Genomic DNA, 24,160 nt, shown 5'->3' on the forward strand with positions numbered 1-24,160 from the left:
CGCCGCACCACGTGGGCCGCAGAGCGCGCCGGGCCAGGAGCGGCCCGTCGGCCCAGGCCCGGCGCGGCGCGGCGTACGTGCGCGCGCGCGCGCGTGCGTGCGATTTGCGATCAGGCGGCGCGGCGGACAGCCCCGGCGGCGGGGCGGGGGGGAGTTATATTGCGGGGTCCTTCCTCGCTCACCCTGGTTCCTCTCGGAGCGGAGACGGCAAATGGCGGACTTCGATACCTACGACGATCGGGCCTACAGCAGCTTCGGCGGCGGCAGAGGGTGAGGCTGGCGGGCGCGGGCCCCCGCCGGGCGCGGGGGGCGGGCGGAGTCAGGGGCCCCGGGGCGGCGGCCTTCCCGCGCTCACCCGGGGCGGCGGGCGGTAGGGGGCCCGGCTCGGCCCGCGGAGGCCTGAGAGAGGAGCCTGGAGGGCCGGGGCCTAGAAATGGCGCGCTCGGGGAGGGGGGCGGCGGCAGTTAGTTTCCCCCACGTCTTGCTCGCGGCGCAGATTCGTCCCTGTGTCTCCCGCCGCCGCCGCCGACGTGTCGTCTTTCCAGTGCCTTGGCCGCAAGGCCAGGCCGCAGCGGCACTGAGTGCCTTGGAGGACGAGCTCCCGCTTCCAGCCCCATCCCCCAGCACGGCAGGGCCAGCGCGGGGCTCTGCTGCAGCGCGGGGTGGGGGCCGTAGCCTGCCCCGCTCGGGTCTCTGTCCAGGTCCCGGCCTCCTGTTCTCTGCTTGCGCTGCAGGCGCTCTGGCCCGCTTCGCCCGGAGGCCAGCCGACTGGGTAAGGTCGGGAGGGCGAGAGGGGTGATTCCCTTCCCTTATGTGTGAGGCAGGGATTTGGCGGCTAGAGCCCGGGAGTGGTCCGATTCACGCCGGTGGAGGGGGAGACCAAGCAAAAGAAAATACATAATAGCATTTTTAATTTTCCTGTGTCCTGGGTCACTGTCTTATTGGCAGGTGCTACGTGCTTGCTGGCAGAAAATTTTATTTCTCCCTAGTTTCTCCTTCTGACCTGGAGAAGGAATCGCAGTTAGCCTCGTTCTGATTCTGGTCGTTTACAGACTGTATACAATTGAGACACCCCCTTTGAAAGAGAAATACTTCACTAGTGAATAAGAAACTTAGCGTATTTAATTTCGGGAATCCGCGCTGGATATTTTTCTTTTTTTTTTTTTTCTTTTTTTTTTTTTTTGTTCCCTCATGCAGAATTTAGAAGACAGACTATAAACATCTTGCTATTTGTCAAGGACACACTTGGCCTTTGTGTACTTTTACAGAAAGGATTACTTTCCCAGGATAACACCACAATAGTACCTACTGAGGTGTCCAGTCTCCTGGGTTTCAATCCCAAAAGTATCTTTGTTTGGTGAAGAATGATCTTTTAATACCTTGGTTTGGGACTGGCTCAGACAAAGGCTTGTTTTGGTTAGGGAGTGTACCTAATATTACTCATGACGCTAGAATATGGAAGTTGGGGAAGGTGGAACCACCTGTTCTTTCAAAGAATATTTTATTTGCTAATAAAAAAGAAATAGATGTTGGATGACATGTGAAACTGTTGCCTTTGGGGTAGGTTCGTAGACATCAAATTTGCTTTTAAAGTCATCTTGAAATTTAATAACTGGGATTTTTTTTTTCTTTAGTTTCAAGAAACATTAAAAGTGCCCAGGAAAACTCTTACACAGAGTGGTTTGATTTAAGGCAGATCCAAGGAGTTTTAGTTGGTTCGGGACTACAATAAGTTAGTCATATTATCCTGAATCTGGGATTTGGTGTTTGGTTACTGTGGGGTTTTTTTTTTTTGCGCCACCCCCCCCCCCCCCCCCCCCCCGCCTTTCGACAGATTTGCTAGCTGCTCTGGTGACTTGAGGTGTTTGAGTCAGACTTTTAGTGGATGTCACATTTAAGTACATGGGAAATGCCACTCAGTTCCTAAAAGCAGTCCTAAAAACGCATTGGTGAATTTGTGTGCTCATTTAGACAGGGTCCGGAGTGAGTCCAGAAACTTTACAAAGGACCAGACATGTAGCAGTGAGGTCTGGGCCAAAAGCTTCCTATTCCAGAGTCAATGTTACTTTAATTTCATCAGCTCTGGAGTTAACCAGTTTCTGGTTCCTCAGAAATTCAGCAAGGTGGTAGAGGCTCGTGGGTAACCTTCCGTGATAATTTGTGCTGTTACGTGAACCATGTTTCACATCGATGTCTCAGTGCTGTTTGCTTATGTTCGCATACAGTGCTTAGGCATTGTAGAAGATGGTCACTTCGGGAAAGCCAGTTCTGCATTGCTTTGTTTGGTGCTTTTGTACCAAGGGACCCTTCCCTTTGGTCTAAAATTAGCGAGTAAGAGGTCTCAACTGTAAACCACTTGGGTCACAGGTGAAAGGAATAGCAGGTGTGAAATGCAGTCATAACCTAAAAGCTTGGTTTTAATAATTACACATTCCCTGTAATTGTCTTCTGTGTTGTATGTGATACCCAGCGCTGTTGTCAGGAAGCGGTGTTAGGCGGTTATTTTCTCAACCCATTGAGAATGTCCCCGGCGGCCAGTGACAGAGCCTGGAACTGCATTGTTGCCCCCAAAAGCAAAGCAAATCACAATTCCAAATTACCAAGAGTTGATTGTACTAGATCTTGAGTGTATTTTGTTCTGTAGGTTGCTAAATTTTCTTTCCTGGGTTTTAATTTTATTGGCCATTGGCAATAAAGTGGAGAGTGGTAGGCTTTTACATTTCTAACTATGACATGCTTTTGCGCGCTCCAGCCTAAAACCGTCAATTCTGGGAATTAGATGGGAACTTGGAGGTAGCAAGACTCGAGATTGCTGAAAATGGTACCTACTAAAACTACACCTTTAAGTAGTCTTCTTTTTTTTAATCTAGATTTTTATTTCTCTATTTTTAAATTTTTATTTAAATCCAAGTTAGTTAACATATAGTGTAATTACGGTTTCAGGAGTAGAATTTAGTGATTCATCCCTTACATACAATACCCAGTGCTCATCCCAACAAGAGCCCTCCTTAGTGCCTATCACCCAGTTAACCCATCCCCCCCACCCAGCACCCCTCCAGCAACCCTCACTTTGTTCTCTGCATTTAAGAGTCTCTTACGGTTTGCCTTCCTCTCTGTCTTTATCTTATTTTTCCTTCCCCTCCCCTATGTTCATCTGTTTTGTTTCTTAAATTCCACTAAGTATTCTTTACCAAGTTCCAGTTGGGGGACTGGAGTTCTAACTTTTTTTTTTTTTTTAAGAGAGAGTGTGCAAGCAGCGGGGAGGGGGACAGAAGGAGAGAGAGAGAGAGAATCAGAGAATCCAAACCAGACTCCACACATGGAGCCTGACCCGACCCAGAGGCTTGTTCCCACTACCCTGGGTTCACAAACCGAGCTGAAATCAATAGATGTCATTTGGACAGGGAGCCAACCAAGTGCCCCTCTAAGCATATTTTAAGACTAATAAGAGGAAAGAAAGCAGGGTATAAACAATGGTAGCTATTTGCGCTGGTCATGGTAGGACCCGTAGAAGTATTAAAAAAGTTTATCTTAAAATCCTGTTTGCCTACCAAATGCCAGGTGGCCTGGGGTTATCGTCCTCCTCTCCACTCCCCGGCCTCCCAAATGCTGGCTTCCAAATCATTATCTTCTATGAAAATCGTTACCACAGATGCTTGACTTGGTTTCACCAACAGTCTCTAACACAGTTTGAGGAAAAGCCCTAACACAGTTTGGAATCAGGCAGACAGGGCTTAAGGGTCATCTGAGCCTTGAGCCTTGTATTAGCTGTGTGCTCTGGAACAAGTTCTTTAGCTCTCTGAGCCTCAGTTTCCCCCATGTAAGATAAAAACTCCTCTGTAGAGCTATTTATTGGGAATATTAAGTGAGCTGTCCAAAGCAAGCAGCACAGTGTCTCGTACACTTAATCATATTTCCCTTGCATCAGTAAGAGTGGGAAAAGTTCTATTGAATTAACGAGTGAGTTTTCACTTTCCTGGCTCTATTTCTAAAGCCAAGAGAAATCTATTCTATAGGCATAAAGCACTTTATGAAGAGTGCTATATTGTAAATGAGTGGTAACTAATTTTTTCTTGTAGATTATCGGCTTGTTACAAAATTTATATTTGAAATATTTATTGCAAATGCTTCTGAGATTTCTAAAGACTGACTTGGTATATTGTTAAAATGTATATTTCTATTTGAAGTTAACCTTTAGTGTTCTGGGAGGATGTCCCACTAATTCAAGTAGTCTTCCCAGAAACTTGAAACATGTAAACACAGTGTTGGGGCAGTATCAGTCCTAGATTAGACTCCCATCTTCCAGTTTCCAGCTTCCCCTAGAAGTAGAAGAGAGGGTTGGACAGGACAGCATGCGGTGCCCCTGCCTTTCATTTGTACATCTGGTTAGACCTGCACACGAAATAAGTGTAATTGCTTGATTTTGATAGAACTTAAGCTGTAATACCTACATTGTCTTTTTTAATTGAATGTCCTTGGTTCTTTGACATTTTCCCATGTTGTGATTTCTAAAATTGGGGTGGGGGGGGGGTGCCTGGGTGGCTCAGTCCGTTGAGGGTCTGACTTGATTTTAGCTCAGGTCAAGATCTTGTGATTAGTGAGTTTGAGCCTGGCATCAGGCTCTTTGCAGACGGTCACAGCCTGCTTGGGATTTTCTCTCTCTCTCTCTCTCTCTCTCTCCCCCCCCCCCCCCCCGTCTCTTTGCCCTGTGCACATGCTCTCTCTCTCTCTCTCTAAATAAATAAACTTAAAAAAAAAGTGTTCTTGATGGGGCCCTCTGGATGTGCTCCAGTATGTTGATACTATGTTGAAAAGATACTACATTGAAAACGTGGCACCTCCAGTTAAGTCTTGTATTCAGTATAGGGTAGATGGAGACTATCATCTCCCCTGTTCTGCACACTATTCTTCTGTAATTAATCAGTTGCGTTTTTGGAGCCCTTTGAGTGTTTGGTTTAATAGAAGATAATTGGTTTCTCATACATACCTGCCTCTGTATTCACTCTTGAGATGGGATGCTTTGGTTGACATACATGAAGAAAATCCAGCCTTACACAGGTAAGCAGCTGGAAAAAGTAGTATTTTAATAGCCTTTTCAGATAATTGTGGGTATTTTTTTTTCTGCTCCTATACCAAAACTGGACAAGTGGTAGTTTTCTGCAAAAGTTAGTTGCAGTGTGGAATCTGAAACTTTATCTAGTAAACTTTTCATACTATTCTTTTTTTTTTTTTTAATTTTTTTTTTTAACGTTTATTTATTTTTGAGACAGAGAGAGACAGAGCATGAACGGGGGAGGGGCAGAGAGAGAGGGAGACACAGAATCGGAAGCAGGCTCCAGGCTCCGAGCCATCAGCCCAGAGCCCGACGCGGGGCTCGAACTCGCGGACTCACAGACCGTGAGATCGTGACCTGAGCTGAAGTTGGACGCCCAACCGACTGAGCCACCCAGGCGCCCCTTCATACTATTCTTTAAAGTCCATTGATCATTTTATATTTCAAAGGGATTTTTTTACCTGCTCATGATCTTGTAACATGAGGCATTGGTTATCTGGAAAAGATCAGTTCATTGAGTTATGCAGATCTTCCCAGTGTTAGTACATTTTATTATACAGTACCAAATGATGTTTATTTATGCCACAGTTGATTTTATGAGAACAATTTCAGAGATTGTGAGACTTTCAAACTTATGTTGATGAATATGAGTTTTCTAAAACTTTATTTTTTGCTTGAAAAGCCCGCATTTTATCACTGGCAACAGATACTGTTCATTTTCCTTAAAGGACAGGCTCACTTCATTTTCAAGAAAACGAATAGTCATAGTTTGATAATTCTTCAGGTAAAAATGGTGTTCCATGAAAAGCATAGCTAGCTCAGCTTGTAAACTTGCATGAATGCTTTTCCTGGAGAAAACCATCACATTTCTATAAGCCGCAATAATGCTTTGCCCCCATTTCAAAACATAGGATATTAAAAAGTGGGTCAAGATTTAGTAAAATTAATCACTTTTACTGCTTTATCAGGGACATTGTGTTTTGAAGCTCATAGGCTCCTTTCTCTGCAAATACTCCATGATGAAGTATGAGTAATAGTGTAGTTTGGTGCCCCAGCCTTGATTTACTGTGGGGTCAGTTGCAAGATCAGTGCAGGTCTCAGGTAGCAGCTAGTAAGGCGCTGGGGGACTGTTAAATGAAGGGTGTGGTCCTGGAAGGCACAGTTAGGACCACAGGAAGTGCATGTTAGTGTTTACAGAGGCCACCTGAGAATATTAAAGGATTGCTCCTTGAGCTTAATTTTCTGTTTGTGGAGGAAGGTCAGTGTGGTTTAAATTAGGCCAGAATTTACCAGTTGCTCATTTTATGTAACACTTAAACACCAATCTAAACTTTTTCAGGGGTGCCTGGGTGGCTCAGTTGGTTGAGTGTCGCGGTCTTGATTTCTGTCCTGCATGGTTTCAGGACTTTGAGTCCCACATTGGGCTCTGTGCTAATGGCACAGAGCCTGCTTGGGATTCTCCCTCTCTGCCCACATCCCCCGCGCCCACCCCCGGGCTCTGTCTCTCTCAAAATGAATAAACTTAGAAAAATAAACCTGAACACTTTCACATGTGAACAGAAGTGGAAACCAGTGTATCAAACCCATGTAACCATTCCCTGGTTTCATTTTTTTCAGGGTGTGTGTGTGTGTGTGTGTATGTGTGGTAAAATGTATCCATAAAATTTACCACTTTGACCATTTCTAAGTGGCACTGGTGTTCACAGTGATACTCAGAAACTGCCCATTGGGCAACTCTTCATTTCCATTCATTTAGCTTTATAAACCTTTTTGCTGTTCCTGTTTTCATCAGTCTCCCCCATTGTGGGGAGGGGATAGAATCTTTTTATTTTTGGGGGAGAGAGCGTGATGCGATTGGGGGAGAGGGGCAGAGAGAATATCTTAAGCAGGCTCCACAGCCAGCACGGAGCCCTACACAGACTCCATCCACAACGGGGGGGGGGGGGGGGGGGGGGGGGAGGGGGATCATGACCTGAGCCAAGATCAGGAGTCAGACATTCAACCTACTGAGCCATCCAGGCGTCCTGGGATAGAATATTTTAAAGCCAGTCAGCCTTCCTGTCTCTCTGTCTGAAAATACTTTTAAAACTTGAGTACATGCATGTTGCTAACTGATTAGGGGTTTCTTTTTAACCAGTTTTTCTGTTACCCAGTTCGTGTTCAGTTTTGTGCAGTTGTCTCAAAGATTACTTCATATAGTTGGCCTATTTGAATCTTCAAAAGATTTGATTACAAAAAGTCTAAAGTACAAATAAAGGTAGAATTCAATACTAATCCACCTCATGTACCTGTTACCCACTCTTTAAAGTGACGGCTTTTATTTCATCTGTACCTCCTCCCTTCACTTTCCTCACAAGCTTTTGGATTATTTTATTTTGTTTACCTTTTTTAAGAAAGTTTGTTTTTTGTTGTTTATTTTGTTTGTCTTTTGTTTTTTGTTTTTGAGAGAGAGGGGGGAGACAGAATCTGAAGCAGGCTCCAGGCTCTGAGCTGTCAGCACAGAGCCCAACGCAGGGCTCGAACTCAGGAACTTGTGAGATCATGACCTGAGCCGACTGAGCCACCCAGGCGCCCCGCCTGGAATATTTTAAAGCACATCTTAGATGTCTCATTTCATCTAGAAGTACTTCAGTATGAGTTTCAAAGGTACAGACTTTTAAAAATATAACCATGATACTACCACATCTGAAAACTTCCCAGGAAGTTTTTTTTTTTTTATGTTTATTTACTTTGAGAGACAGAGAGAGACAGAGTGTGAAACAGGGAGGGGCAGAGAGAGAGGGAGACACAGAATCCAATGGGGGGGGGGAGGAGGTGGGGGTTCTGAGCTGTCAGCACAGAGCCCAGCACGGAGACGCGGGGCTCGAACTCATGAACTGAGATCATGATCTGAGCTGAAGTCTGATGCTCAACCCACTGAGCCACCCAGGCCGCCCCCCCCCCCCACCATAAGTATTTTGATTTCTCTAATTAGCTCGTAAATTTTGATGTACAACTGATTTGTTTGAATCAGGACCAAAGTTTGCCCATGGCATTTGGTCAGTGTGCCCACTAAATCTCCTGATGGGGCACCTGGGTGCTCGATTGAGTGTCCCAGCTCTTGATTTCAGCTCAGGTCATGGTCCCAGGATTGAGCCCTACAGTGGGCTCTGTGCTGAGTATAGAGCCTGCTTAACATTCCCTCTCTCTGTCCCTCTCTCTCTCTCTCCCTCCCCCCCCTTGCCTAATTCTTGTAACTATCACGTGTAGGGCAACTAGAGGTTAAAATAAATTTGATATTAGCAGAAACACTTATTAATAAATAATGTTAATAGGTATACATCTTAGTACATATCGTCTTTTAGTACAAGTAACAGATTTTTATGACTTTTCAAGTATTTTCAATTTTATTAAGGTATAATTAATACGTGGTGTTAGTGTGATATTCACGGTTTTTCAGATAGTAAATGGAGAAGAACTGTTAGTTTTGTATGCCTTTGAATTCTAGCTTTTATCTGGTGGTCTATTTGGCATTTTATTGTTCTCTAAATAACTGAAACATAAGCTATTTGTAGATCATAAAATTGAACATCACATGAAAATGTGAAGTTTTCTTTAAAGTGAAGTGGATCTGGGGCACCTGGATGGCTCAGTCGGCTAAGCGTCCGACTTCGGCTCAGGTCACCATCTCGCGGTTTGTGAGTTCGAGCCCCGCGTCGGGCTCTATGCTGACAGCTCGGAGCCTGGAGCCTGCTTTGGATTCTGTGTCTCCCTCTCTCTGCCCCTCCACCACTTGTGCTCTGTCTTGCTCTGTCTCTCAAAAATAAATAAATGTTAAGAAAAAAGTTAAAAAACTAATCAAATGAATTGGAGCTGATAGTATGTAGAATGTCAAATCTCAAATAATCACCCTAAATTAGAAAAAGCTCTCCTGGGCCACCTGAGTGGCAGTAGGTTGAGCGTCTTACTCTTTTTTTTTTTTTTTTTTAAGTTTATTCGTTTTGAGAGAGAGAACATGTGAGCCGTGCAGGGACAGAGAGAGAATCCCAAGCAGGCTCTGCACTGTCAGCGTGGACCTGCACATGGAGTTCAAACCCACGAGCTGTAAGATCACAACCTGAGCAGAAACCAAGTCAGACGCTCAACAGACTGAGCCACCCCGGCGCCCCGAGCATCCTAATCTTGATTTTCAGCTCAAGTCACGGTCCCAGGTTTTGGGATTCTGTCTCCCTCTGCCCTGCACGCGTGCTCTCTCTCTTCTCTAAAATAAAAAAATAAAATAAATAGGGAAAAGAACTCTTGGCCTATAAAGTTCAAAACTAATCCATAGAAATGGTTTACATCATAGCTTCAAGACAGATGTTTTTTGTGGCAGTACTCTCTGAGGACCGATAAACAGCTTGAGATTTTTATTTTATTTCCTCTGAAGAATCTGGAACTTTGGATTGAGTAATGTTTTGCACCATATGAAGCTACTATATTAATAATCCATTTATTTGCTTTCATTAATGTGTGGGAGTCCAAAATTTTAGTACATTGCGATAAATGCCTTTTTTCCTAGTAAGAAACATTTTCAGAAAGACTGTAAACCAGAAGTCCCCCTTGTGCTCCCTGTTCTGGAACAAGGCTTTCAGACTGCCTGTTCTTTCCTGTTGGTAGATGATGAGATCAACTTAGAGGTCCTGACAAGCATTTTTAAAGATGAAATAGAGAATAGTGTATGTTATACTGTGAGTTTGTACTGTTGAGAAGCTTTTTGTTATTGTACAGCTACTATGCAGGCAGGTATATATGTGTCACGTTTTTAGTCGTGGTGTAAAGATGTTTCTCTTGCTGTTGGTCGTAGCCAAAGTTTTTGTTGAAAGACATTTAAGTACCTAATTGGAGATGTCATCTAAGTACATGTAATCCTCTCTTATATTTTAATTTTTTTTTCCCAAATAAGAATACCCAGGGGTGCCTGGGTGGCTCAGTCAGTTAAGCGACTCTTGATTTCAGTTCAGGTCATGATCTCACAGTTGATGAGTTCGAGCCCTGCCTGAGTAGGACTCCATACTGACAGCACAGAGCCCGCCTGGGACTCCCTCTCTCTCCGTCTTTCTCTGCCCCCTCCCCACTGACCTGTCTCTCCCCCACCCCACCCCTCCCTCTCTCAAAATAAATAAGTAAAATTTTTAAAGAAAGAATATTCATGTTAGTGGAAGAAGTTATTTGTGATCCTGGAGGCGTTGCTAGGCCTGTGTCTTCATTCCTTCCACCCCTGCTGAGTACCAGAGACCGTAATAGTTCTGGAGACAGAATTCTGCCTTAGAACTACTTTGCATTTCCCTGCAAGGGTTTTTTAATCCTGCAGATGGGATTGAATTATGAAGATAACCATTCACAGCAGAAAAGAGCTCTGAGAAAGGGTTCATTGAAGAGTTCATCATTGATCCCAGGGTTGATCAGAAACATCCACAGGCTCTCTTGCCCATCCTTCAGTAATGCCAGTTATCAAGATGAAGGGGTTTAATTGTGAATGCTGATTGAAGGCCTTGGAGACTGCATACATCTAGGAGAGGGAGATCTGCTTGGAAATGAAATGCTTTTAATCCAAGTTGTCTGGGGCTAGTTTTTAAAAACCTCAATTACAACTAAAATGTAATAGGGCGCTGGATGGGCTCCTGGAAGAGAAAAAGGACCTGAGGTAAAAACTAAGGAAATCTGAATAAACTGAGCTTTAGTAAAGTATCGATATTGGTTCAGTGATATTAATTAGTGTATTTTGGTAATGTAAGGTGTTAGTAGTAGGTAAGATAAAACTGAAATGAGGGCCTGGCTTTTGAGAGCTCAACCTTTTTTTGGTTATTTTCTAGAAACTGAATGGGTTGCACATCATAACCATGACTTTTTTTTTTTTTTTCTTTTTTTTAAAGCATGTTCAGTGGACTTTGTTGTTTACTTGTATTTTAATCTTACAAAGGCGATCTTTTTGGGGATATTTATACAGGATCCAGCATGGTGTCATGCGTGAAACAGTGTAATATATGCTAGTATGTATTTCTGGGTGGAATGTGAGAGACCTAAAAGACCAGAGTTGTTGATCAGCCCTAAGACTACTGTGTCCCTAACCTAGACTTAATAGGAGAACATGTAATGTTGCAAATACCCCAGAGAGGTTAATACTCTTTACTTGGGTATCTTGGCTTCCCTCTTGATTTTTCGAGAGTAACAGCAACAGTGATTAAATTATGTGTGGCTTCTGATGGCCTCTGGAAGTCTTTATAAAACCCTTTCCTAGAAAAGAGCTTAGCGTGCATCCCTCCTTTTTTCTTATCCCTTATACTTGGAAAGTAAGCCTGGAGCACTTCTCTCTTGAATCTACTTCTTGGAGCTGATCCCGGCCCTAATACTCTCTTGTCTTATCTTGTTTCTTACAGTCAACCCTCCCTCCAGGCTCCTTGCCTCCCACAGGCTTCTTCATGGCAAACCAGCTTGTTAGGTCAGCGTTTCCCTGTGTGCTGTGGGAACGCAAGGGTCCCGATTCCTGTTGTTCACCCCTGCGGACCCTGCTCCCTGTGGCTGTCTCCCAGATTGCCTGCAGTCTTTGATTTCTCCTTTCCTGATGCCTGGACCCTGTCAGTTGGATTATTGGCTCCTTGAGGGCAGGGACTGGGTCTTAGGTTTGTGCCCTCTGTACCTCATAGACATGATTTGAGTAAAGAAAAGTGATTTTTCTGTAAAGGATCTTGTTCATGTTTGGAGTTGAAATTTGGATTTCCTAAGTTACCGAGGTTGTAATTTATTACTTTGAAACTTGCATATGTTGGGGCGCCTGGGTGGTTCACTTGGTTAAGTATCTGACTCTAGATTTTGGCTCAGGTCATGATCTCACGGTTTGTGAGTTCAAGCCCCCACATCAGGCTCTGCACTGGCAGTGTGGACCCTGCTTGTGATTCTCTCTGCCTCTCCCCTGCTCTCACTCTGTATCAAACTTTAAAACTTGAATATGTTATTTTAAAAAGCAGTGGACTGTCCCTAAGGGAGAGCAGAAGCAGTCATGAGCTGGAAGGATCGATGCTGAGTGGAGGGGGTGCAATACAGCCTGGGGGATTGCAGCGCAGACCTTCAGGTGTCTGTTCTGAACCGGGGCGGGGGGGGGGGGGGGGGCGGCCTGCTCTTTGGCTCATCTGTTCCGTATCCACGGCAGCCTGTCCCCCCGCTTCTGCACAGCCGTGTAGCCTGGAGCGTGCTTAGTCTTCCCGTAATGCTTTGGAATCGTTGCTAAACTTTTATAAAGCAATCAGGATTTATGAGTTGTTTTATGGTCGGTTTTAAACTTTGTAGAAGAAAGATTTGAGACACTTATGAAGTCACAGACGAGGAAACTGAGAGAGACAGAGGTCATTTGGAAGAGGTTCTACACCAAGCTGAGAAAGGTGTCAAAGGAGTCTTCTCTGCCTGCGTTGTTTTTAACCTGTTTTAGAAAGTGCTTTTGAGTAACACAGCTTTAGACAATAGTCTCTTGTAAACTTCAGTTACTGTCAAAAGGTATCATGGGAGTTTTCGCTCAGAATTTCCCGACATTTGGGTTTTTTTTTAATTCGGTGGGTTGCTGACTGGATGTATCCTTTTATTACACGCATATGCACTCTCTGGGGTTTGTCCCCTCGCCCTGGTCTCAAGTTGCTGGCACACTGGAGACTTCCACTCTTCTCGCTTTGTAACCGTCGGAGACAGTAAATTAGAAGGCAAATTACGGGCAGTCCGGCTGCCCTGTCCTGTAAGACATGCTGAAGTCCCATAGAACTATGTCACATAGGGTAGTATGCAGGGTGACTGTGGCGATTCTTGGGAAAATCTGGAATAGTAAGCCGCCGGCAGTTTTGTGAGGCTCTGGTGAAATAAGCAGGTTAATGGGCTGGGTTGGTTGTTTCCACATGTCTAGCTCTTAAAATACTGCTTGCTTGAAACAGGATTCTGCCATCTTCCCCAGAGCCAGAAACTGCTTCTTATCCTGCGGCTTTCTTCTTCGTGCCCCTGCCATCCGATTAACACTACCTACCCTCCTTCCCTCGGTCCTTATCCAGGCTCACCTGGCTGCCTGAACTCAGAGCCCTGACTCCACCTTCTGGGCCCTGCAGCCGGCATCCTGCGTAAGTTCTGTAAATGTTCCACGTGTCCTTTGAGCAAGCCTTCCTTCCTCCATTTTCCCGAGTCATCAGACATACACCTGCTCAATTTACCAGCTCTCCATTCTCACCTTCACCTTAAGGTTTTAAAAAATCGTTGTGGCTTTTCACCTTCTGTATATACGTACATATACACACAAACATGCAGGCAGTGTGTGCCAGTGTAGTTGTTTGTGTCTTACACGTGCCGCTCACCTTGAGCTGCTTGAGGGCAAGGGACTGTTGCCACCAGATGTTTAGTAACAGATGATTTTCAAGTTATTAATTGTAATTCATCGTGTGCTTTGATAGTTTTTCAAAAGTTTGCATCTATTGTATCTTATATAGTCGGTATTCAGTCTCAGAGTATCTCGTTGAAAGTATTTTAGGGCTTCGGGTTATTGAGATAAGAACAGTGGTATTGCAGGGGCACCTGGGTGGCTCAGTCGGTTAAGCATCTGACTTCGGCTCAGGTCATGATCTTGGGGTTCATGAGTTCAAGCCTCACATCGGGCTCTCTGCTGTTAGCGCAGAGCCTCCTTTGGATCCTCTGCCCCTCCCTGGTTCGTTTCCTCTTGCTCTCTCGCTCTCTCTCAAAAATAAATCAACTTTAAAAAAAAAAAAGAAAAACAGTGGCGTTGTGAAGGGTATTGAAGCGCAAAAACAAGTCATTTACTCACCTTGGTGGGGTGGGGGGAGTGAGAGCAGGTGGGGTGCAGTTCACTTGAAAACAAAATGTAGAATTTCCTATTGGGAAGTAGCAGAATTTTGAGTTACTAAGCTTAATTGTAGCCATCTAAGAATTACATCGTGATTTTGTTCTTCTGCTAAGAAAATGTCATAAAGGATGGTACTTATCTCAAAGATGGCGGAGTTCTTTCATGTTATCCCTAGCAAAAACCAAGTTACTTTCCGTGACTTGTATTGATGCTTCCCCTGCGAAAAGGATGGCTTTGAGCAGATCTGTGTTGTGAGGCAACTCCTTTAAGAGAGGAGTTTTAAGGGGCACCTGGGGTGTCTCGGTTGAGCGTTTGTCTTTGGCTCGGGTCATGATCTCATGGTTGCGGAGTTCAGCCCCACATCGAGCTCTTGCTGTCATCGCAGAGCCTGCTTCGGATCCTCTGTCCGCCTTTCTCTCTGCCCTTCCCCAGCTTGTGTTTTCCATAATCTGACAGCAGCAGGGAGCAGGTGCGTTACGAATGGCTTAAACTTGGAGCAGCTTTGGAAACCTTCCTGTGAACACAGTGTGAGAAGTCTGGACGGTCCGTCTCTGCGTGTGTTAGCTGCCAGGTGTGAGGGAGGGGTTTGCTAAGGTTTTAGGACATGAGCATTTTGCAGATACTGAGTCTAAGTAAGTAGGAAATAACCGGTCGTGCAAGGAGGGATACGTTCTGTTCGGATGTGATTTTCCGGGGAAATGTCTGCTTACGTACATTCTGTGTTTCTGTGGACGTTTCTGTCACCAAACAATAGGTACCCTTTCCATAAGTGGTATTTTGGGATACTCTTGATAATTTCAAGATGCTGTTGTACAATCAAGTGGAGTCGTTCACATGACTGGTATGGCTGAGTGGAAGACATTGCCCTTGTCCCCGCCCTGGGACAAGTAGACTTGAATCCTGTCTGTTTCCCCTCCAGGTCCCGCGGCAGTGCTGGTGGCCATGGTTCCCGTAGCCAGAAGGAGCTGCCCACAGAGCCCCCCTACACAGCATATGTAGGAAACCTACCTTTTAATACAGTTCAGGGCGACATAGATGCTATCTTCAAGGATCTCAGCATACGGAGTGTACGGCTAGTCAGAGACAAAGACACAGACAAATTTAAAGGTGAGTTTGGGGAATTCGTACTGTATATTCTCGTAGAGGGAGGGTCCGAACCAAAATGGTGGGGAACCAGAGGGCTTTAATTGTGGAAGTGTTTATCCAAGTAGCTGAAACCCGCATAGCCCCTTAACCCATGAGGCTTTCGGTTCTACTTGGGGGAGAATGTTTTACACGTGATCTTATTTGTAGAAATGTGCAATATATGCCCAAGTAAAGGTGCTGTTTGCCTGACTGGCAGTCCTGTCTGCCAGTAAAGGAGTTCCCCGGGAGAGAGATGAACAGACAGAACAGAGGACTTTGCCGGTGCATTTCCCCTTCACCGACGCGTGGCTTTCTTCTTTGTCGTTTTCCTGTGATCTAAGTATTTGTACAGAATTCAGAAGAGAAGCTCACAAATATCATCGCTGTATCTTTGTGATTTGGGAGCGTGTCTGGGGGAGGGTTGGCTCAAATTTTGGGTAAAGTTCGTGTCTGTAGATTAGTCTCTTCAAGGCACGTGAGCCGGGAAGCAGTAAGCAGGAAGAGTCACGTGAGCGTCATCCTCTAGCTCTCCGGAGTCCCTGAAGGGAAACGCGCTCTCTGTTCAGGGCATGGCGCGAGGTACAAGGGCATGCGGTTTACGTCATTTAGCCAGAAGAACATCCAAGGAGAGGTACTAGCTGTGCGAGAAGCAGAGGTTTCGCTCACCCGAGCGGTTCTGCGTATAGGTGGCGCTTTTACCGTTTTGGAGGCGTTCTTGGCTTTAGAACCGGAAGCCTTGTTAATAACGAGCGCTCTAACAGCAGAAGTAAATGTACCTGTTCAGCCTGTGAAAGTCAGGCCCACCCAGTGTGCCTCCTAGATGCGCTAGGAATTCGGGCTTCTGGGGGAGGGGAGGAACGGGTGGTCGAGGCCAGCCTTGAGGCTGAGTCAGTAGCAGCAGGTTTTAGTTTCTACATCAGACGGAGGGTCATCCTCCGTTTGAGCAGCTCTGAGGTGTGAGATGGGTGACCGGGCTCTTGTGGCCTCTTTGAGCACGGGAGGTGGTTTCCACAAGGACTCTAGACCATTGTGAATCCTTCCAGCCAAGCGGTACCTTCTTGTTGCAAGTAGTGGGGGGGGGGGGGGGGGGAATGGTGAACAGGAAGAGTTTGGACCCAAGCCTTCAGAGCATTTGTAGTCTGGTGGGCCCTGAAGGTGAGGTGTAATCGCACGGGACGGGGACACTCGGGGTGCGGTGGGAGGGTGTGGTGTAGTACAGGGTGCAGTGTGAGCAGAGCGGGGCGAGGGGTGTGCCGAGTGCAGCCCGAGACTCCAGGCTGCGAGGAGGAAGGGGCGTGGAAACTGTTGGAGGTTGAGGGAGAAGCTAAAGTCATTCAGAAGTCAGCTCTTCAGTGGCCCAGGAAAGGTTCTAACGTCATGGTTAAAACTTCTAAAAAGAAAGCATTATAAAAACAGCTGCCATTTCAGTGCCTGGTTGGCACTTTCTGGTAGAGTATAATTGAGAGGGAGGAATACCAGTCGAGTATTTTGTTTACCGAAAAGCAAAATCTCTCTTTTAGGCTCTGCCAGCCTGCTGTCACTTAGATGCAACGAAAGTGGGGAAATGGGAGGGACGGGGATCCCACTGTGTCTTAACCCAGAATTCCTTGAGGAAATTGGGATTCGTTTCTCTTACAGGTTTCTGCTATGTAGAATTTGATGAGGTGGATTCCCTTAAGGAAGCCTTGACATATGATGGTGCAGTAAGTATCTTCAGTTTTTCTGTGTCGTGTTAGCAGCTTTGATGTTTGTCTTTGCCTATACTTACACTGTTTTCCCCTTATCAGCTGTTGGGTGATCGGTCGCTTCGTGTGGACATTGCAGAAGGCAGAAAACAAGATAAAGGTGGCTTTGGATTCAGGAAAGGTGGACCAGATGACAGAGGTGATTGGTTCTTCTAAAACTGAACATAACACTTAACTGTATGCCCACTGGTTACAACTGTTGAAGGCTACTAGAATTATCTTGCCGGTCTGATAGGCTTTTGTGAGCTTTTAAAAACGTGGAAAAATCTTAGAATGGATGGTGCTTCCACAAGCCTGGGTTTTGTTTTTGTTTTGTTTTTTTGTTTTTTGTTTTTTTCCTATTGGCAACAAAAACTCTTACAATTCTTTTGAACTTCTCATCACGTGAGTGATTCTTCCCAAAGAATTTTGCCATGTGTGTGCAGCAGGGTAATGGTACGACCTCACCTTTATCTTTTTTGTGTGTCCTCAGGAATGGGTGGCTCTCGAGAATCTAGAGGTGGATGGGATTCCCGGGATGACTTCAATTCCGGTATCAGTATTTAAAGTATCACCACTTAACCTTTTTCAATGGCCTTGCTGCTGTTGTACGTTTAGTGTGGACGTAGCCCACCTGGCCGGACTACTCCTTTAGTTCATTCCGCAGGTGAAACTTTCCTGAAAGATGCCCAGGCATGCAGTAAGCCTCTGTTAGAACCTAAATGTTCGGGGTAGGACTTGAGAGGTTCCACACTGTGGGCGAGTTAGACCGACCCACCTCCTTTTGTTACGATGCCTCAGCCTATAGTTCCCATCTGGCCTTTGTCTAAGGAATCCCCTTGGCTGCTCTGCGTAAATAGAAGCACTGTTACTTCTAGAAAGTTGCGGGGGGGGGGTTTGGAAGCTTACAGAAAGCCTCGTAACCGTGGTTCTTGGTGACTCCTTCTTCCATGGTTAAAGTCGTGGTGACCAGTTTGTTTTTTTGAAGGGCATGGAACTCCTATCTCTTCTTGGTGGACACGATCTGCTCTGTTCCTTTTCTTAACTTACCAAGGCAGACCACCAGGTGCCTCCTTGTCTCCCCTTAAGAGGTCGGTTTGCATGTCGGGCCTCTGCTTTGAAGGGTTGATCATCTCTTTACTTTCTTTTTGTTTTTGTTTTTGTTTTTTTTTAACAAAAATAAATTGTATATGTGATCAAAACGTCAGTTGTAACAGGTAAAAAATGAGAAAGTAGTCTGTTTTCTCTAAACTCTGCACTCTCCACTGTATGAGAGGATAACATCAGTGCCCCACCCAACCACCCTGTCACCCTCCCCCATCAAACAAAATTCGGCAGATAGTGTTTGGTAAGTATGGGAAGAACTGGCACAAGCTGTTGAAGACCAAAATTTTTACGAGTGCATTTCCAGTGCTACTTTGGCTAAACAGGTGACCGCTTATATCTGTTGAATTACTTAATCCTAAAAATCCTGTAGCCAATCAGAAATGAGCTTATTCATAAAAGTACAGTATGATCCAGCAAACCTGTAATTTTATGTATAAGCTAGTCTCTGATTGAAACACGCAGCAAATGTCTTCTCAAAGTCAATCTGAGTGCAGCCGTTAGTGGCCTGACGAGTGGTGGCCTGGGACCGGCCGGTTTTGAATTCGCTGGGACTGTAGGAATAGCGCTTGAGTGTGTAGGCTCTGGAATTGTGGCAGTTACGTAAGGAACTGTTGCCCTCGCTGGGACTTTTACTCTCGGAAGCAGAGAACACAGCCAGAGAAACTCCCTCGCCACCCACCAGGTTCAGCATAAACTGCCGTGTCTGCAGGTGTCCGAATCCAGAGGTGCCCGCATGGTGGAGTGATGCTTGTATCCGTTATTTGTGAACGTAGATCTTTTTTGCTCTTCAAAGTGATGCTGTTTTTTAAATGACATACACTGTCGTAAGAAGATTGGAGCAATACCAAAAAAATAGAAGAAAGCAGAGTCCCACCCCCAGAGGTAGCCAAGTACGTTAAAGTAAAAAAAAAAAACAAAAACTTGGAAGGTTCTTATGAACGGCGTGCCTCCTAAAAATCTGTCATCAAACTTAATTAAAAGATACCTGGTAATGTCAGACCTTGCGTTTCCCTCATAATCTTCGCCGGCACCCGTCGTAAGAGATTTTGAAATGAGGTGGTCACTGGCCGTGGATGCGTGCTGTTTCTGTTGTTTTGGGTTTTTTCCCTTCTGTCCTACTTGGGTGCATCCGGACTAAGTAGCAGTCGTGCTTACCTGCCTTGTCAGTGCGGGGGTGAGCTGATTTATGCTACACACTGGTCGCAAAATTTATTCTCCTAGGGGAGTAGCTTTTGTACTCCCATGGAAAGGTCCGCTTCACAGTTGATTGGGGGAAATGTCAGTCAGATGTTTGAATCTCAGTTAAGCTTGTTGAATAAACAGCGTGAGCTCTGGTTTAAAAGATTCTATAAAGAACCTTCTACCTGACTGTATACATCCCAGTATGTTTTCCCCAAATCAGTGCTCCTATTGGTCTGAATCTTTTGGGGGGGATTGTTTTCATTACTTGTTTGGTTAAAATTGGTACTGTCCAACTCAGTTTCTAAGCTGGGTTTCAGATAACTTGATCGCTTTCCAAATTCCTTGGCCACCCTTAAAGAACAGAAAAATACCACCCTTGCAAACAGTTGAGTCTTCATATTCAGGGGAGTTAAGTTTAGAATCACTGAGAACCCCAGATGAGCAGATACCGAACCATTGTTCCCAGGGGAAGCGACAGGGTCTGATTCCTGTGAGCTTCTGGTCCCAATATTTTGTCGAGTGACCAGTACGTACCTTGTTGCGTGTATTTCTGTTTAAAGACCCCTAATGTCCCCTATACTGTTGATTTGTTTAACAAGGAGCTCCTGGCCAGCACCACCAGAACTCTGCTCGAATGGAGCTTATCTAACGTGTTTTCTCCCGTGAGGTACGGGACTGCCTTCTTGCACTTAGGAATGCTAGACGACTCTTCAGCTCTATGTGCGGGGCCGCTTTAAACAGTGAAATTGCCAAAGAAAAGCCCAAAAGAGCAAAAACCTGGCACCGAATAGTTTGAAAAGACACTTGTTTATGGTCTGAGCTGAAACAAGGAGGCAGAGTGTTGCTTTGTTGGACCTCAGCCGAGAGACACGCATGTCGGGCGACTCAGATTTCCACTGCTCTGTGCATGTCTGGAAAAGCAGAAGGGCCAAAAGATTTAATTTCAGGGTTACGTACAAAGGCTAGTGAGTCGACAAATGGGCAGATACAAAATCTACGGATGATGCGGATGGACCATATATAGAATATTCCTCAGGCTCAGGATCCTTCTTGAAGATAGATGTTCCTCCAGAGCTTTGAGCAGTGGCACCGTCCTTCGAGTAGAAGTGGTCACCTTTGGGGGCTGAGGGGAAGGCGGACTGGTTTGTTTAATTACAATATTATTTCTTAAATTTTTACCGGAAGCTCACTCTCCTTTCAGTAGGCGATACTGTTAAAAGTCTAGTCAGCTTAAGCCCCCTCTAGATGAAAGTCCTTCCATGAAATACAGAACTGAAGAAAACTTAGGGTTCTCAAAGCCTGTGGAGAAAACCGTCTTCTCTACAGACAGATGAGAGTCGGAACACTCCTGACCGTTGTCGTGACAGTTGCTTTGCTGACGGTTCCAGCAGATACCCGCAGGGATGGGGAGGAAACCTCTCCTCCCCCTCGCAGCCCCCGGAGGTGGCGCAGGTTGGGGGCGAGGTGCTCCGCTCCTCTGCGAGCCCCGCTCTGCGAAGGGGGCGAGCCGTGCCGGGTAACTGCCTTGTTGACCACACGGGTGCCGAGCTTTTACGGTGCTGCACACCCGCCACACAACAGAGACAAGTGGGGCGCGTCACCCAGAGGTGGCCTCGTGTTTTTATTTTGTCTTCGTGTCTGGGCTTTTCTTGGGTGTCGCATTCTAAATTGTAACTTTCACATTTCAGGTTTATCTTTTTAATAATCAGAGGCTTTATGTTAGAAGACACAATAAGATGGGCTTTGAGGATTTTTGTTTGTCGCGAGCCTTATTTTATAGTCTTATGTAGGGGGTGGGGTTTCCGCCACTTTTCCTGCAAGCTGAGGTTTGAACAGCTCGCTTTATTTTTCTTTCGTAAGAAGTATAACGTCTGTTAGCATTGAGATTACCCAGCACATTCTCATTTGGACCCCATGCACTCTTTTGCAAAAACTTCCGATGTTGGACAAACTAAAGAATTCAAGTTGAACAGTCCACGCCAGCTGCACAGTCAGCTTTGAGACGGTAGCTTAAAAAGTAATCCGGTGTCCTCTTCCTCCTTCAGGCTTCAGGGATGACTTCTTAGGAGGCAGGGGAGGGAGTCGCCCAGGTGACCGGCGAACAGGCCCCCCAATGGGGAGTCGGTTCAGAGATGGCCCTCCCCTTCGAGGGTCCAATATGGACTTCAGAGAACCAACAGAAGGTACGGTGATGCTTTGTGGGTGGAGGTTGTCTTGCCCTGGTGCGCTGGCTGTTCCCCACACACACACACGCCTTCTCGTGCCACGGACGGTGGCTTCTGTGGCCCGCCCCTTAAGTCTTCAGTAACGAGTTGGCCTTTGTTAGAGCGTCTGGGGATGGGATGGGTCTTCAGGGCTGGCCTGATGGTTAGAAAATGGGCTGGCCTGTAGGGGCTGGCCTCAGTCGGATCATTCCACCCGGGCGGGGAATGTGGGGTCCTTTTCTCATAAACCACGTTGGTTTCTCTCCCGCAGAGGAAAGAGCACAGAGGCCACGGCTCCAGCTGAAGCCTCGAACAGTTGCCACGCCCCTCAATCAAGTAGCCAATCCCAACTCTGCCATCTTCGGGGGAGCCAGGCCCAGAGAGGAAGTCGTTAACAAGGAGCAAGAATGAGCTCGCGGTTGGGAGGGAATGGGGTGTGGGGGAGTCACAGCAAGACCACAGCCTGGCTAGCCCCCTGGACCAGCGGTCCTGCAGTCACCATTCCTGCGCCTGACCTTTGTCCTCCTTTCTTACAGCGGAAACACAGAGCTTGTGAGTGCATGTCAGCAGTTAACAAGTGGTTTTTAGTACATTCTTGGCTTTGCTGAACCTATCTAGTGCCTGTTTTGTGCTTTTTTTTTTTCTTTCTTTCTCTGCCAGTCCTTTCCCATTTTCCTTCTGTCCTTTTTCCTTCTTGCTCCTTGTTGCCTTCCAGTACTTGAGTCTCTCTCGAGGGACAGAGGCAGCCACCCGTGGGCGTTCTTAGGATGGAGGTGCTGCTCCATTTTTCTCCCCCTGCTTTCTCGTTTTACTTTGGACACTCTGGCCAGACCCGGTTGGTCCTTTCATTTTTCTCAGTGCTTCTCTTCTGACCTGCATGTGGAGTTCTGTATTGCTGTGGCTTCCAAGGGAAGGAAAAAGACAAAACAAGACAAAACAAAAAAAACCAGAAAGAAGTCACAAATTGGGTAGCATCTTGTTTTTATTCAGCTGTGGTCAACAGAGAGAATTTGAGGCACCTTGTTTTCAAAACAAGGATAAAATATCTGTTGATCCTTGCAGATTCCTCCCTGTCCCTATTTATAAGCAGCCCTGTCTCTGTCACTCCCTCCCCGAATGGATCATTCGAGCCGGAGGCTCTCCTTTCAAAGGTGGAATCTAAGAGAAGAGGGTGGTAGCGTGAGTCGGTGAGCAGCTCAGCGGACGGGCCGGGGGCCGAGCACACCTCCGTGCGCACGCCAGGATGGCTGGGTCAGCACGTCGTGCGAGCTCGTCCCCTCCTCCCCGGCGGAGGCGGAGGCTCCCGTGGGTGGCTGGGTGCGCCGAGCCTCCGTCCAGTCTCCTGTCCGGGCAGGGCGCTCCGGGGGGACCGACGGGCAGTGGTGGCCGAGCCGCGCCTGGGCCGTGCTCCCCGTGCGGACGCAGACTCTCCTCAGACCCCGTCGCGTGTGTGTCCCTGTCTCTCCCTTGTGTTTACCTGTGTCTGCTCCTCGCGTAAGTAGCAGTGAGATACTGCGCTTCCCGCCCTCCCTGACTTTTATAATGAAAATGGGCCTAAAATCTGGCACTTTACTGTTTGACTTGATGAATTGAGGGTTTTACCCTGCAGGGCTGTCAGGAGCCTTCAGAGAGCTGGTAGGTGGCTGTAAGTCCCCAGGTCTCCTCTTTGGGGCACAGTTGCCTATCCCCACAAGCTGTGTTTGGCACGCACCCAGGGCCAGGGGGGCTGGGCCGTAGCTCCTGAGCTAAACGCCCGTGTGTGTGAGCAACCTGGGTTTTTCAGCAGCGAGTCCCAGACCGTCCCGTTGGGAGCAGTTTGGGGGCCGCCAGCAGCTAGAGCCCAGGGAAGAGACCTGCCGTTTGGGGGTGGGAGGGGAGGTGAGAGGTCGTCGCTAGCTGGCGTCCTTGGCTTCTCTCACTGGGTCTCAGTCTCGGGGTCTCAGCAACTACAGAACTCTCTCTCCTTTCCTTCCTTCACCTGCCGCCTCTGCTTCCGAAATAAGAACCATTTGTGTAACACCAATACTTAACTTAAGAAAGACATGCATTATGTGGTTGTAATCAAACCTGATGCTTTCAGATGACCTACTTACATCTTCAATGTGGAAAAGATTAAGAACAAAACAAATTCATCTAAACTTCTGGGCAATCAATCCCAGTTGACTTTTAAATGTAAGAATGGAATTCCAAACACTTAACACATTCAGCTATATGACAGAAAGTAAATCTATGGATATGGTATTTTGTGAATGATCTTTTAAATAAAAGAAAACCTTACGTAATATTTAATGCTCGCCTTTATTTTTGACTTCTTTCTAGCTGCTCTTAACGAGAAGTTCACACCCTTATTAAATTGGGGAAGCTCTGTCCGAATCCGGTAGAATGTACTGCGACCACAGGAGAGAAGCATCTTGCTCTTGGAAGTTACAGGATTAGCGAAAGCAGTTTAAAAGCTAGCGATGATTAGAAATAGGACGCCCAGGTTTTCCTACCCACCCCCCCCTTTCTTCTCATTTCCTAAAAATGGCAGTTTTCTGAACAGAGGCCTTGCATGCAGTGTGGCCTTAGTTTTTGATTGGGTAAAGGGACTTTCTTCCTGAAAATGGAAGAAATCAGGTGTTTGCACAGCGTGTGCATGCTTTTAATAACTGCTGATTTGGGGGGCACCTGGGTAGCTCCGTCGGTTAAGCGTCTGACTTCAGCTCAGGTCATGATCTTGTGGTTTGCGAGTTCGAGTCGCGCATAAGGTCTCTACTGTCTGCATGAAGCCCGCTTCGGATCCTGCGTCTCCCTCTCTCTCCCCCTCCCCCACATGTGCGCGTGCACGTGCTCGCTCTATCTCTGAAATAAACATTAAAAAAAATGGGGCGCCTGGGTGGCGCAGTCGGTTAAGCGTCCGACTTCAGCCAGGTCACGA

At 46.4% G+C, this 24,160-nt stretch overlaps 1 protein-coding gene across 2 annotated transcripts; it reads left to right on the top strand.

The window, feature by feature from the left end:
* Nucleotides 1-97: 97 nt before the first annotated feature.
* On the top strand, nucleotides 98-23,532 carry EIF4H (eukaryotic translation initiation factor 4H). 2 transcript variants are annotated; one of them, XM_078439738.2, is made up of 7 exons: nucleotides 98-270; nucleotides 14,821-15,008; nucleotides 16,665-16,729; nucleotides 16,814-16,910; nucleotides 17,244-17,303; nucleotides 21,085-21,222; nucleotides 21,515-23,532. In XM_078439738.2, the coding sequence occupies exons 1-7, from the start codon at nucleotides 212-214 to the stop codon at nucleotides 21,652-21,654; spliced, it is 747 nt and encodes a 248-aa protein (XP_078295864.1). In that variant the 5' UTR covers nucleotides 98-211; the 3' UTR covers nucleotides 21,655-23,532. The 2 variants fall into 2 exon arrangements, with proteins under 2 accessions (XP_078295864.1, XP_078295865.1); XM_078439739.2 differs by lacking the exon at nucleotides 17,244-17,303.
* The last annotated feature ends 628 nt before the right edge of the window (nucleotides 23,533-24,160 follow it).

The sequence above is a fragment of the Panthera onca genome, chromosome E3 (genome assembly GCF_046562875.1).
Source record: "Panthera onca isolate mPanOnc1 chromosome E3, mPanOnc1 haplotype 2, whole genome shotgun sequence".
In the NCBI taxonomy this organism is placed as follows: Eukaryota; Metazoa; Chordata; class Mammalia; order Carnivora; family Felidae; genus Panthera; species Panthera onca.